This window comes from Fundulus heteroclitus, chromosome 24 (assembly GCF_011125445.2).
Source record: "Fundulus heteroclitus isolate FHET01 chromosome 24, MU-UCD_Fhet_4.1, whole genome shotgun sequence".
Taxonomy (NCBI): Eukaryota; Metazoa; Chordata; class Actinopteri; order Cyprinodontiformes; family Fundulidae; genus Fundulus; species Fundulus heteroclitus.
Genome location: NC_046384.1, coordinates 26039236 through 26053631, shown reverse-complemented (window position 1 = coordinate 26053631; position 14396 = coordinate 26039236). Strand labels below are relative to the sequence as shown.

General features: G+C 43.0%; 1 protein-coding gene across 2 annotated transcripts; it reads left to right on the top strand.

Annotated features, from left to right (window-relative positions):
- Window positions 1-6557: 6557 nt before the first annotated feature.
- LOC118557776 (zinc finger MYM-type protein 1-like) lies at window positions 6558-12186 on the top strand. 2 transcript variants are annotated; one of them, XM_036128082.1, is made up of 2 exons: window positions 6558-7127; window positions 7232-12186. In XM_036128082.1, exon 2 carries the CDS (start codon window positions 9085-9087, stop codon window positions 10852-10854), a length of 1770 nt encoding a protein of 589 aa, XP_035983975.1. In that variant the 5' UTR covers window positions 6558-7127; window positions 7232-9084; the 3' UTR covers window positions 10855-12186. The 2 variants fall into 2 exon arrangements, with proteins under 2 accessions (XP_035983975.1, XP_035983974.1); XM_036128081.1 differs by having other exon boundaries at window positions 7229-12186.
- The last annotated feature ends 2210 nt before the right edge of the window (window positions 12187-14396 follow it).

Here is a 14396-nt window from a genome sequence, read left to right as displayed (position 1 = left end):
AGCCATATACTACTGAACAAATGTAATGGGATGTGATGTTGGATGACATGTGTTCTCATATTTTTCCTTTCTTTCCATCTTTAAGCACTCAGGCAAATGAATCAGAAGATGGTAAAACATTTCTTAAGGCAGCCGAATTGAGCGTATTCCAGTGCACAGGACCGTATTGCTCATAATTAAACAGCAGCAGGTGTATTTTACCATACCTTCTATGAGCAGAAAATCCACTGAGGTAGGTATATTTTTACATGGTACACTCACTCATTTAGGTTTCTGTGAGTTGTCTTTCTGGTTAACAGCTGCATGTCATAAATTTACACTATGGGGGTTGCGAACGTCCTGGGGAGACAGGTTTATTATGCGGGCCCCTTTCTCTGGAATGCAGAGCGGTCCCCTGGTTTCTACATCCTGTGTTTACACAAGATACTGGGACACGTTTTAGGTTGAACGGATCTGTTTGGTTATTTTTTAATAACTCACAAGTATTGAGATTTTTCTATTGTACAAATAACTGTTGCCTGCTATGATAAACCAGCCTTTCACCAGAAGTTGCTATGTTACCAGGTGTTTTATTCAGGTTCCACTCTGTCTCAGTATGTAAATAACTTGGAACATCCAGTATTCTCACAAAATAGACTTGCTGTGTGCAACTGAGGCCATCAGTCTGCAGTCATCATTTCAATGGGTACTCTCATCTTACACAACTTTTGAAGGACTTCTTGCAGATCTATGGTATGATGAAATTGCATTATGTTTTGATTTGAATTCAGGATATAAGGCAATGTTTTTCATAATTCAACACAGATAAGCACTTGCAGTTAAGTTTTTGTAACAAAATTACTTTTGTTCCATGGAGGGAAAATTAGGATAAGATGCAAAAACTACACAAAATGGAAAAGGGGATACCGTTAATTGACCTGGATGAAGGATTCTTTTGCAGGACCAAAGGGGAGGTATGTGACTGCGTTATAAATTAGATAATGGTTGTTTAAAAAACTCCCAAAGAACTCTCTGAAATGTTGGTTCAGTCTACTCCCAAAACACAAGCCTGGACCATAAATTAGATTTAATGGGCGAAGTGTCAGATAGAACGTATCTGCTGGACAAAGACTCCACAAGGCCGGTTAGCTCAGCCCCCTTTGGGTTCCTGGAAAGGCTTAAACAGTTTAAGCAGTACAATAAAGTGAATGTTAAATACAATAGAACGACGACATAAACTAGGAAAAACTGGATAAAATAGAAAAACAGAGGGTAACTTAATGTAAACTAATTTTATTAAAGACCTTGTTTAAATATATCTCGTGTTGGAGTTAACTGGATCAGGGTTTGAACACTTGATAGAACAATAGGTGAACAACATGGGGGTTTGCTTTTTCTCTCGGATTAAAATAGGATTTTTTTTCGCAGCATACAGAGTGGACATCTGGAATTGGAGCAGAGGTTACAGAGTTTAATGGAGTGGTGACATGCTGAGAAGTTTTGTGTGCAATGTCTGGTAATTTTTTTTTAATCCAAAAAGCATGCTGATATTTTTACAGGATAAATGTACTTTGATTTCAAAACTGCATTAACTAATTTTTGATTTTACAGACAAGGGGATCCTCACCAGGGATTAAAGTATGTGTGCCTGCTGCATTTTCTTACAGGACAATCAGAGGCACAGCATAAGGAAAGAGAAATTGCGATAAAGTGTCTCATTAACTATTACATACATAGGCGTAACTTCCTTAAGGACTGGTGTGGACATGTCCCCACCAATCTTTTTTTTTTTTTTTTCCCAGTGTCCTGTCTAGCAATATGGCAATAGGAATTGATATCTCAATGCCAGATAGAGCTCGACAGATTTTGCTTTTACAAGTGGGGCAAACAGCTTTCGCCATAGTGCTCCACTTGATTTATGCTTGTAAATAGCTTTATTATGATTCCTGCAAGGAGAATTTCAAATTATATGGACATGACAATGGGAGAGTAAAGGAAGAACAAAAAGTGAAAGAAAAGAAAAAAAAGAGTAGAGGTGAAAGAAAGAGGAGATAAAAGGAAGAGAATGATAAAACGTCCTCTGTCTGCTCCATCACCTGGAAAGAGACACAAAAAGAACAGCACAACCAACAGACATAAAGCAACAGATACACTCGAATAACACCTAGATGCCATTGCTAAATCATATATATTATTATGTAAGCTGACATGTGTAATGTGATATTTGAAAAAAGAAAGTGAAAAAACATAAATAAATAAATTATAAGATTACTGTATATAAGTGAACACTTAATACCTGGGACCCAGCACCTGTGGGAGATGTGAAAGTGCACTAGTTTAGGTGAAGATTATCCAGAAATAGCTTGATAGTGATTGTGGAGAACCGAAGACCCACCTTCCCCGAGCACAGAGGTAGGCGTCAGGGGACCCGTAACCCCGGACTCCCAAAGGGGTCCCTAAAGCAGGTCGCCCAGGAGGGGCCGACACAGGATATCTGCAACCCCCCCCCCCCCAAGGGAGGAGCAGAGACGACCCCGAGGAAATCCCCCAGCCACCGCAATGCCGACGCCCTCAAGAGCCGCGGAGACGAGCCCGTGGGCTCCGCCGGCAGCTAGCCCCGCTGAAGTGGTCCCGGCCATGGGCCCTGAGGGCCAGAGGCCCCAGGGGCGCCCCGCCCCCGCGACGAGGGCCCCGGCCGCCCCCCGGGGGGCCAGGCCCCGCGAAGAGGCCGCCGGGAGTGGGCCGGCGCACGCCCGGGAACCCGCCCCAAACCCGAAGCCAACCAATGCGCCAGGGGGCCAAGGCGCCCGCCAACGAAGTGGAGGAGGGCAGGACGTGGGGGGATGGGCTCCGCACCTATTGGAGACTTGAGATGTTCTTGGGAGAGGGAGCGGACCACACCCATACCTGGAAAAAAAAAAAAAAAAAAAACTCATTCACCCCATCCCTCCCTTGTGCCCCACTCACGACACACACAGAAAAAAAAAAAAAAAAAAGACGCTGTACACACATTCCCACATAACACTCACATCCAACACTGACCAAAGGGGGGGGGGGTCACCCCAAATCGACTATACGACTGCCTGTGCCCGACCCCCGGCCCCGGCCCCAGACCAGACGCCCCCCGGACCGGGCCCCCCCAAGAGGGCGGGCCAACATGACCCGCACGAGCCACCCGGCCAGAGCCTCCCCTCCCCCTAAATACCTAATAAACCCCCTCCCTCCCCCCACCTTACCCTTGCCATCCCTGCCCCCCGCCCCCCGCCCCCTGGGGGGAGCAGAGGCATCAGCCCCAGACCTGGCAAGCCGCTGACTGCACACCGCAGCCCCCCGCCAAGACCCCGGACACAGTGGCCCGCACCTCCTCCAGGCCCCAGACTCCTTGCCGCCATCGGAGAACGGGGGTGTGCAGAAGACCCCGACCCTCCCTACGCCTGCTCAAATGTTGTGTTGTTGCATGTTGTTCTCAAGTGCGTTTAAAAACTGGGAGCGCCGAAGGGGATGCACGGCACAGCCCACCCCCCTTCCGGAAGGTAGCTGTTGCCAGCGCACCCCCTCCGTGTGACTGCCCAGAACCCTCAATGTCTAAGTGGGAGAGGAGGTGAAGGGAGCCGTCCGAGGTGAGGCCCACACAACATAAGCCCCCCCCAGACGTCTTCCCCCCACTCCCCCCTACCATGGCCTATATGAGTGTGCGATGTGAAAAATGTTTGAAGTGAAAGTGTCTAAGATGCATGATAAAATTGGGGAGAGGGGCGTCACCAGAAAGTGGCAACCTCCAGTAACGCCCCCTCCCTCATGACCTACATGTGTGGCGGCGTGATGGAGCAGGCAGAGGGAGGAGTCCGGGGATGGGGAGCAAATGACTGGGAAGCCAACCCAGGGAGCCAGCTCCCCTACTGACTCCAATAGGCACCCCCGCTCCCCGAAAGCCCCACCCAGAGAAGGGGGCCTCGCCAGCGGCACCACCGTAGCCCGGGGGCCAGGGAGAGGCCGCAGGGCCCGCCAGCCAACCACCCACCAGGACCAACACCTCAGCCCCCCCAGCCCACCCACCAAGACTACTTAAACTAAATAAATACATAAATAATAATAAATAATAATAATAATAATAATAATAAGAGGGGGGGACCCTGGCCAGCCGGCCCACACGAGCCACCCCAAACCCCACCCCCCAGGTGAAACCCGCACCGGAAGACGACACGGACCCGGACCGTGACAGGGGGCCGGACACAAGCCCACCATAACGTCAACCCCCCCCACCCCCCCCCCCCACCCGTGGATTTAATCCCTCCCCAACGCTAACGTTCAAACAACTCACCATACATTCGACAGTAGACATCCAGGCTGGGTAGATCCCTACTCCCCCTCCTTTCCCCCTCCCCCCACTGGCAGAGTGCCTATCCAATGAAGGAGAAGAGCATCTGCCGAGAGGTGTTAATGACCATGCCCCCCTACCAGCTCAACGGGCCCCGAGGCCCCCCAGCGCACCAGAGGCCCCGTGCAGGGGCGGACACCCGGGCGCGCGCCGGCCCACCAAAAGCGGCACATCCCCCGGAACCGGAACCCCCGAGGCCCCGCCGGGGCCCGCGCCCGAGGGCGCCGCGCCCCAGGGACCCCAGACCCACCCCGGCCCCACCCAGCGGCAGCACAGCTACCAGGTCAGTAACCCACGTCCGTCAACACGCAGCTCCCAAAGAGCGCCGCAAGCGGCTGCTGTAGGCCACCCGTAGGCCTCCCAAACTCCCCCCAGATGGGAGCAACAGACCCCGGAGCCGGATCCACCAGGCGACCTACTCCAAGTGCCTCCAGGGCCCCAGGAACCCCTCCATCCAGCCACTGCGCCCTGCAGGAAGCAACCCACCGCCCCCTATTCCACTAAGTGATGGTGTTGATCAGAGGAGCCCAAAGAGACCAATCAGATGTGGAAGCAGATGCTGTCTCAAGATTAATATGATCCAACAAAAGATCTCTATACTGATTGATACTGAGATTTTGTTTACTTTTCCAATTCATGAGGATAGTTTTCTTTGCGATGCATAAGCAGTAAAAACCATGTAAACTATTTCTTTTTTCAGAGGACTTTCCTCAAAATTACCGAGCAGGCAAACTGATGGGGATGGTGTAATTTTACAGCTCAAGCACCTTGATAAGTCCTTACATATCTGTGTCCAGAACCTCTGGACTGGTGTGCATAACCATAACGCATGAAAATAATTATCAGGATGATTGCCTATGCAGTGTGGGCAGATATTAGATTGTGCCAGACCCATCTTGAATAATCTTTGTCCTGTGTAGTGTACTCTGTGAAGGATTTTGTATTGTATTAGTTGTAAGTTGGTGTTTCTAGTCAATTTGAAAGTTCTTAGACATGTCTGAGCCCAGAAATTTTGTTCAAAGGTGCCTGATAAATCTTTTTCCCACTTCATTATAGGAAGAGATATCGAATCATCTATTTTAGTCAGTGTCCTGTATGATTTAGACAGTAGTTTGGGGGGGGGGGGTTAAATCTAAGAACTCTATTATATTAGTTGGGACTTGTAAACCACCATTAATATGCTTATATTTATTTTTAATTATAGATTTAAGTTGTTCATATTCCAAGAATTTATTTTTACTAATGCCATATTGCATATTTAGTTTAGCAAAATTGATGAACTCGGTTCCGTCAAGTAGATGTTCCAGATATTTAATACCTTTATTCTTCCAGTATGTAAAGTTTATCATTTTATTATTTTGTAGGATATCAGGGTTATTCCAGATAGGTGTACGACTGCATGGGATAAGGGATGACTTTGTCATTTTGAGGAACTCCCACCATGCTGTCAGAGTAGAACTAATGTTGATATTTTTGAAGCATGTATGCCGTTTTATATTTGAGCTTATAAACGGCAGATCTGAAATCATGATATTATTGCACATTTCCTGTTCTATATCTAACCAAGGCTCATCTAAAAGACTATTTTTTATCCATTTAGAGATGTATTGTAGCCTATTTGCTAAGTAATAGTTATGGAAGTTGGGCAGATCTAATCCTCCCCTGTCTTTAGTCTTCTGTATTGTCTTTAAGCTAATACGTGGGGGTTTATCGTTCCAAAGAAATTTAGAAATTGCAGAGTCTAGAGATTTAAATCAGTCAGATGATGGTTTATTGGGGACCATTGAAAATAAATAATTAATTCTAGGTAGGACCATCATTTTTATTGAAGCTACCCTACCCATAAGTGTGATTGGAAGCGATTTCCATCTTTCAAGGTCCTCTTCTATCCTGTTTAAAAGTGGGGCATGGTTAAGTTTAAGTAAATCTGTTAATTTATTCGACACAGTAATACCTAAATATTTAATATTTCCTGATTGCATTTGTAAATTTAGGGAGTTTTCGAGAGAGCAATTAATTGACAGTACCGTAGATTTAGACCAGTTTAACGAGTAATCTGATACTTTAGAGAAAGATTCTAGTATTCTAATTACTTGTAAAAGAGAATTATTTGAATGCTGGAGATAAAGTAATACATCACCCGCGTACAGACTAATCTTGTGCTCTATTTTCATGCATTTTATACCTTTTACCCCACCAATCTTGACCGGTAGGGGGACAGTCCCCACCAATATTTTGTACACGTATTTTACTTTCGGTGCTGTGTATATCTGGTTAAAACCCCATTCAGGCCGCTCCTCAGAAAGAAAATAAAAAAGTTCTCCCCGCTGCTCACCTTCCACAAACCCAGACAAAAAAAAAAAAAAAAAAAAAACTCCGCCGCTCCTCAGGAAAAAAAAAAAAAACGTTGCCTCTCGCTTTCTCCCCATCACCCCCCTCCCTCTCCTGTCGCTTCCTTTCAAAAGCCCCCGCTATTGCCACTCCCACCATTTGATGTGATCGACAGGAGGAGAGATGGCAACACAGCGGTGTTCATTAAATTTAACCGGTAGCTAACCTATTGGACTCAGGGTTGGCAAAAAATGCCACCGAAAAAGCTGCCTGACATCCGGAGCTTTTTCACCAAACAGCAGCAACGTGTAAGTTTTTTTGGGCGAATTAAAATGAGTAACAAAACATGACGGCATTTAATGCAGGTTATTCTTCTTTCTAACAGGGAACAAATATAATTCAGATCGCTTCCTCAGTGGAAGATGCTACGGGTTTTCAGGTAAAATGCAAACAGTGTTGCGAAAATATTCTTGATGAGATGTGTGAGATAAAGGAATAAAGGGCAGTTTAAGGTTCTGTTGATGTATATGTGTCATTCAGCAGGCCACAAGCATGCTAACCGATTCAGGGATAGCAGTGGACTCAGACTTGCAGGTGAGAGGGACTTGTGGAAATATTAAGACCTAATTTTACTCAGGAGAGACTTAAAGTAGTAAAAGAATAGAGAATAGTGTAAAAATAAGTGAATACCTTATTTAAAATATAACTGAACCTTTGGAAAAAAAACTCAAACCACTTTTTCCCGCCCTGTTATGTCAGCTACACTACATTCAGTATCGTTACCATAGAAACAGACAACAGCGCCAATATATCAGAATTATACTAAAAGACACGCAAATAATTTCCCACATAAAAAACAGGACTTTCAGTCAATTACAGTTTTCCGTTTTTAGAGGGTTGTTTATTTTGCGTTTATTAAGTGATGGCTGTGGTATATTAGCTTTCACTGCTATAAGCTTTCGCAGCAGTGATTGATTAATTTAAACACCTGCTCTACTGAACTTCTATCGGAGTTGGTATTTAGGTTGAACATAAAGAACACCTTTTATTTGAAGCTTCTTGTACTGTTTTAATCCCGGCTTCACTTAATTAAAACTTTTTCCTGACCTTGTTATCTAGTTGTCATAGTGTTGACATTTAGTAGCAAGCACTGCGCCCCTTTTTCTTTTATATGTCCACGTACATTTAAGATTTAGCGTGTTATGTTGACAACTCATGAGCAAGCTGCTTTTTGCAATCTAGCAGGAAGGTAAGGATAGGATCTTGCAGGTGTTACGTCACGCTGCAGGGGGTCCAAAGATAAAAGATTTAAACAATTTTGGCATTGAAATTTTAGATTTAAGGGAGTTAGAAAGTTCACTTAGTAGAAGTGCAAATAATAAATCTGATTACCGATTACTTTTAAGCTGGTTGAACATACTGTGACAGACTGGTGACCTGTCCAGGGTGATCCCACCTCTCACCCAGAATGTGGCTGGAGATATGCACCAGCACCTCCTGATCCCACTGAGGGATAAGGGTTAAAGAAAATAGATGGTTGAACATAGTCCGCTCTCCCAGATTCTATCAAATCAGTATTGATACCCTGCTGGTGGATGTTCTTGACAGAAAGACGGAGTTGCTTAATCATATTCTGCTTAAGGCCCCATAAGATCTTGTCCGAGTCCTGGTTTAAAAGTAAATTAATTTTAAAAAGTGACCTAAAATGTACCATCAATGTTCTACAAAATTAATATATTTATTTGATTTATTTGATTTGTACTGTCTGGTTTGATTTGTACTGTCTGGTTTTAATTATTGTGAATATTTAAGACACTTCTTAAGTTGTTAGGCATGTATATTTTTACAGGGCACAGAAAGGCTTATGCCAGCCAGTTCAGGGACAGATGCAAATTCAGATGCACAGGTGAGACAGTCAGAAAATTTTAAAATACATTAAACTAAAACCAGCTGGCCTTTTGTCAGAAGATAGTGGAAATTAATTAAAATTCTATTTTCTCAAGGAAATTCATTCATCGCTAGAGAACAAAGAATCTGAGGATGAAAGCCAGGAGGAAGGGAGCGGCTGCAGTCTTGAAGCAAAGAATATAGACAGTTTCTTTGATACATTCACAAAACCAAATCAGCCAAATTCCAAAGTCATTGAGACTAAAAAACTTTCAAATAGAACGTTGCATTTTCAGGACAGGTGGTATAAACAGTATCCATGGCTTCACTACAATGATAAAGCAAAGGGCATTCTTTGCTTTTATTGTGTTAAAACTTACACAATTGAAAAAAGTACTTTGTCTAAAAAAGCAGATCCAGCATTTTCAGTTAAGGGGTTTACAAACTGGAAGAATGCTACGACAAGATTTAAGCACCATGAGCTTAGTCAAAGCCACCTACATGCAGTTATGGTATATGCACAAAAAGGGAAAGAAGTTGATGCTCTGCTGTCCAGTGCTGTTGCAAAGCAACAACAAGAGGCACAATACTGCTTGCAAAATGTAGTGGGGTCAGTGATGTACTTAGCCAGGCAAGGACTAGCAATAAGAGGACATGATACTAAAGATGGCAATTTGATTCAGTTATTAAAATTTAAATCTAAGGGTGATGAATGTCTCTCTCGCTGGCTTTCACAATATCGTGACTACACATCCCCAAAGGTGCAAAATGAGATTTTGCAGTTACTGGGCAATACCATTGTGAGAGAAATTGCTGCATCTATTCAATCTTTACCAGTTTTGCAGTATTCTCTCATCATTGATGGAACAAAAGACATTTCAGGTACAGAGCAAGAATCAATCTGTCTTCGGTTTGTAGATCATGACTTAGTACCTCAGGAGGTTTTTGTCGGGTTGTATCAGGTTCCCGGAACCACAGGTGCCGAAATTGCAAAAGCAGCCCTTGATGTACTGCAACGACTAAATATCCGTCTATCTTCATTACGTGGTCAGACGTATGACGGTGCTGCAAATATGTCTGGAAAATATTCAGGAGTACAAGCAGAGCTAAAGAAAATGCAGCCACTGGCATTGTTTGTTCACTGCGGAGCCCACTGCCTCAACCTCATCACTGAAGCTGCTTGTCAGGCCAGTCCAGTTGTACGTGATGCTTTGCAATGGGTTCATGAGTTAGGTACTCTAAGCAAGCAGTCAGGGAAATTCAAGTCGTTATTTTCTGCCACTGCTTCAAGTGCAGAAGGGTCAAGTATCTCTCTTAGACCACTATGTCCTACCCGGTGGACGATCCGTGGTAAAGCCATTACTGCTGTTCTAAGCCAATATGAGTCTGTCCTCGAAAGCTTGGAACATATGGTATCAAGCAATGTTAAGGCAAATGGTCTCTTTGAGAGATTTGAAAAAGGCAACACTGTTCTGGGACTTCGTTTGGCACTTTTGGTTGTTGACGACATGGAATGTCTTAACAGGTCAATTCAAAAACGCACCGAGACTATTTCTGGGATGAAAGAAGCTATTGGGTGTGTGAGATCCAGCCTTGCTGAAAAAAGAAATGATGTAAAGTTTCATGACATTTTTGATCAGGCTACACAAATGGTAGATGCTCTTGGCTTAGAAGAAATCAAGATGCCTCACCAAAGAAGACCACCAAAACGTTATAGTGGTGATGCAAGCCAACACTGTCCCAAGACAACTGAGGAGCATTACAGAGCTGAGTTCTATCACATGCTTGACACTGTTGATATGCAATTTCAGGAGAGGTTCACTCAGTCTGATTTAAATGTGTTGGAGAAACTGGAGGCTATTTTACTTTCTGGAGATGTGGATGAAACTGTGGACCAGTATCCAGAATTAAGTACCCACAGTCTGAAGGTTCAGTTGAACATGTTTCATGCTAAGTATGCTTGCAAGTCCAGTGATGAGGTGGTCACATTTCTCAGAGAGATGACAACAGAAGTCAGAGGGTTGTTTGATCAAGTGGAAACGCTTGTTAGATTGCTTTTGGTGAACCCAGTGTCTTCAGCTGAGGCAGAGAGGAGTTTTAGTGCTCTCAGGAGGCTAAAGACATGGCTCAGATCAACAATGACTCAAGTAAGACTTAACAATGCTGCTGTGTGCCATGTCCACCAAACAAAACTAGACAATTTAGACATTGATCAAATATGTCAGCAGTTTGTGTCAGTGAGTGACAGAAGAAGGCAGGTGTTTGGCACTTTTAAATGAGTCTGTGCTGGGGCTTCTTTCAAAGTTTAGGTTTAATGTCAAAATCTCAGCTGGAAGGCAGGGGTATGAAGCCGTTAATCAATATTGAATCTGTTTTCCTGTTCAGAGTTGTTCAGTTTCTGATGTAGAAAGCTTTAATTGTTTTTGGTTTTTGGTTGTTTGTCTCTTGTATCGGCTTATTTTTGGGGAAACTTGTTAAGTTTAGATTTATGTGATATTTTTGCACAAAATATATTAGTGAATATTGTAACAGTTATGTTTTCAACTGTAAGCATTAAATTAATATATGTTATTCACATTTTTTTTGGCTTTATACTTTCCAACAAAAAAAAAATGCGTCGCGCAGGTAGCTCCCTTTCCCTATGAGCCGTCCCCACCAACTTTCAACACAAAGTTACACCCTTGATTACATATCTAAAATAGGTTTCCCATAGAATGGAACAATGGAAGGTGGTGTTTGTTTCTTGTGGGAGTGTTCAGTTAATTTCATTACAGGATATGATTCCATATGACTGAAAGGAGCTTTTTGGGACCGAAGTCAACATCCGGAATTACATGTAGCACACGACATTTCATATCTAAAAGATTGTCGTGTAAATTTCAGGTTGTATTGGAGACATAAAATTAGGAGGGTCCAGTGAATGGGAGGGGGAGTCCACTGACCCCCGACCTCGAAGGAGTGCACGCTAAGGTCATCAACAGACAGATGTGGTGGGCCAGAGATTAGTGGCCCATCGGATTCCAGAGCCGTGTGTACCAGCCGACAGAGGGTTCAAGGAAAGATCACCGAAACAGCTCCACGTGCCGATTGCCACTCGCGGATGAGGCTGCTGGACTTTTATTTTATTTTGTTTCTGTTTTTTATTTTTAATAAAATGATTCACATACAGCTGTGTGGAGATCGAGGTTGGAACAATGACTCTATAAACCATTATCTTTAAAGGCGAGGAGAAGACATCCCTGAGACGCAAGACATCATGACAAAAATTGAATGCATTGTGTAAAAAAAAAAAAGAAAAAAAGAACTTTTTAATCACTGTATTTCCCATATGAGTTACATATTCCTAAGATGTCACATGCTAGTACTGTTGGAATCTTGGTTTTGCATTGCATGATAATCTGGTTTTTATTCTGTGGTTTGATCTGAGTGTAGTGCTTCACAGGTTATATTAATTTCTAAAAGACATCTTGTTAATCTAGGTTAGGACTCTTAAAGTCATTTTTAGATAATATAACAGTTTCTGGTAGTTGCAAAGTTATCTTAGCCTTGCACTTCTCTGATAAAGGTGCTTACTTTTTTAATTCTAGTAGGTTATTAGCTTATACTTGGGTTATTTTACATTAAATGGATTAATTTGAACTTAATTTGATTTCATAAGTCACCAACAGAGGGGACAGTGGGTTACAATATTACATCTTGCCATTTATACTTTGTTTAAGGGTTTCAAGACATGGACTTAGTTTAGCCTAGTTTTTGGTTTGATCTATTTATGATCAAACTAGAGGGAATTGTTAAGAAAATATCTTAGTCGTCAGAGTGGTGTCTGTCTCTCCCTACTCCAGCGTAAGATAAACATGGAGTTTATTGCCCCCGGGGAGGTGGTCAGAAGGAGAGGGGGTCAGTCATCTCCCCCTGAGCGAACAGGAGGAGTTTTAAAGTTGATAAAAAGAGTGTTTGTCCAAAACTTACTTCAGACAGATTTTGCGACCGCGCGGTGAAATCATCTTGATTGGTAATGTAAACTCTGTCTCCATATTTAATTTCTATGAATTAAATATGCATTTAAACTATTCTACCTCTTGATTAATGTTTTCTCACTTGCGGCCAAATCTGGAATCGGGATAAGATGGGTTTTCAATAGACACGTAACAGCAGGCCGGTAAACCCAATCTTTAACAACAGGTAAGCTTTAATGGTAAATTAAAAATTATCTTTGCTTGGAGGAAGTTATTTAACTAAAACTAAAAAAGTAAATATAAGAAAAAGTAAGCACTCATAAAATGAGTTATTTTATATTTTAATTTAGTTCACAATAAACCTTAACAAATAATTTAGCATATTTTTATCCATTAGTTTTAAATATGTTTTTTTTTTTCTAAAAAAATGTACTTGAAGCAGTATAGTTGACGTGTTCTAAAGTAAGAAGCTAGCTTGGCTAGGAGAGGCCTACTAACCTTGTGTGATGGCTGAAGGAAATATAAGCTGTGTGTGTGTGACCAGTTGAGAATACTTTGGGGGAAAGATAAGGTAGGTGATGCGTTTTAAGGTTCTCCTCTTTATATTGAACATCGACAAGCTGCTTGTTTTGTGTTAGCTGATTGCACCATAGGAGCAATGTTGAATTTTGGAGCGGTGACGCCCAGCTTGTTAAGCTTGTTTAGCTCAATTGCCTTTAGTCCGTGTTGAGGAGCAAGCTCAGACCTCTCAACTTTTATCAAAAGTTAGGAGTGAGATTATGCTAATTTGGGGGCGGGGCTTGTTTGAGGGCAGGGCTAACCGGACCCTGGAAGAGCCGGTGGAGTCAACTCCATCTCATTTTTATCCCACCAGACAATGAAGTAGACATGTATTACTTGTGTTAAAAAGAGAAAGAGACATATTCATACTTTATTGTTCAGTTAATGGATTAAAACATAAATAATGCACAATTGTTCAAATAATACTGAATAAAATTAAGTAGATTTTAATTATTGACTGAATTATTATACTGTTACACATTCATCTATGGGTTGTTTATCATTGTAAATCTATAACCTGATTGGTGAATCAGGCTGAGTTTCATCAAGCCTTTATGGTCAACAATTTCCTCTCAGCAGCAACACTGAAGCACACAGAGGTTCCCTCTGCGTCTTTACGCACGATCCAGCTGCTGATGTCTCCCTCTTTTCAGCTCAATGCACTTCTAGACTGTTACAGTTTATAACCATTATCACCTTTCACAGCGACAGGTTTCTCAGTCAGTCGCCGCGCTGACCAGACAAATCTCTATTGCTCTCGTCAGTGCGCTCTGGGCGCACTGACGCCCAGAAAGCGCCTGCTCCGAGGGAAAGGAGGGGAGGGAGAGGAGCAAGCGCGGAGGCACAGAAATATGGTGCATGTAGTTAAAAAATGCAGAATTAATAAAAACGAAACTTATAAACTGACCAAGTGGCGTTTTAAACTGCATCTGGTTAGCAGAACTGTTTTTATGATCAGCGTGCAGCCATGACTGGTTCTGAATGAACCGGTCATCTCGCAGCAGCTCCGCCCCCTCCCCTCCTCCTGTGTACGCGGTACAGGACCTTACCGGCTCACTTTCACCACTGTTAAGACTAAAATTATTCATAACTCTGATCACTCTTCCTGCTGCTCTGTTAACATGAACTGCAGCAGGAATTACTGATGGCCACAAGCTGTGAAAGAAGCCGAAACAGCTCAGCAGAAGGCGGAGTTTTGTCGTCCGCAGCCCAGATGGGCTTTGTGATTTTTATGCGTGAGAAATGCCATGTTTGCATGTGAAATGCCATGTGTTGCGTGTGAGCGTGTGAAGTTAGTGAAATGC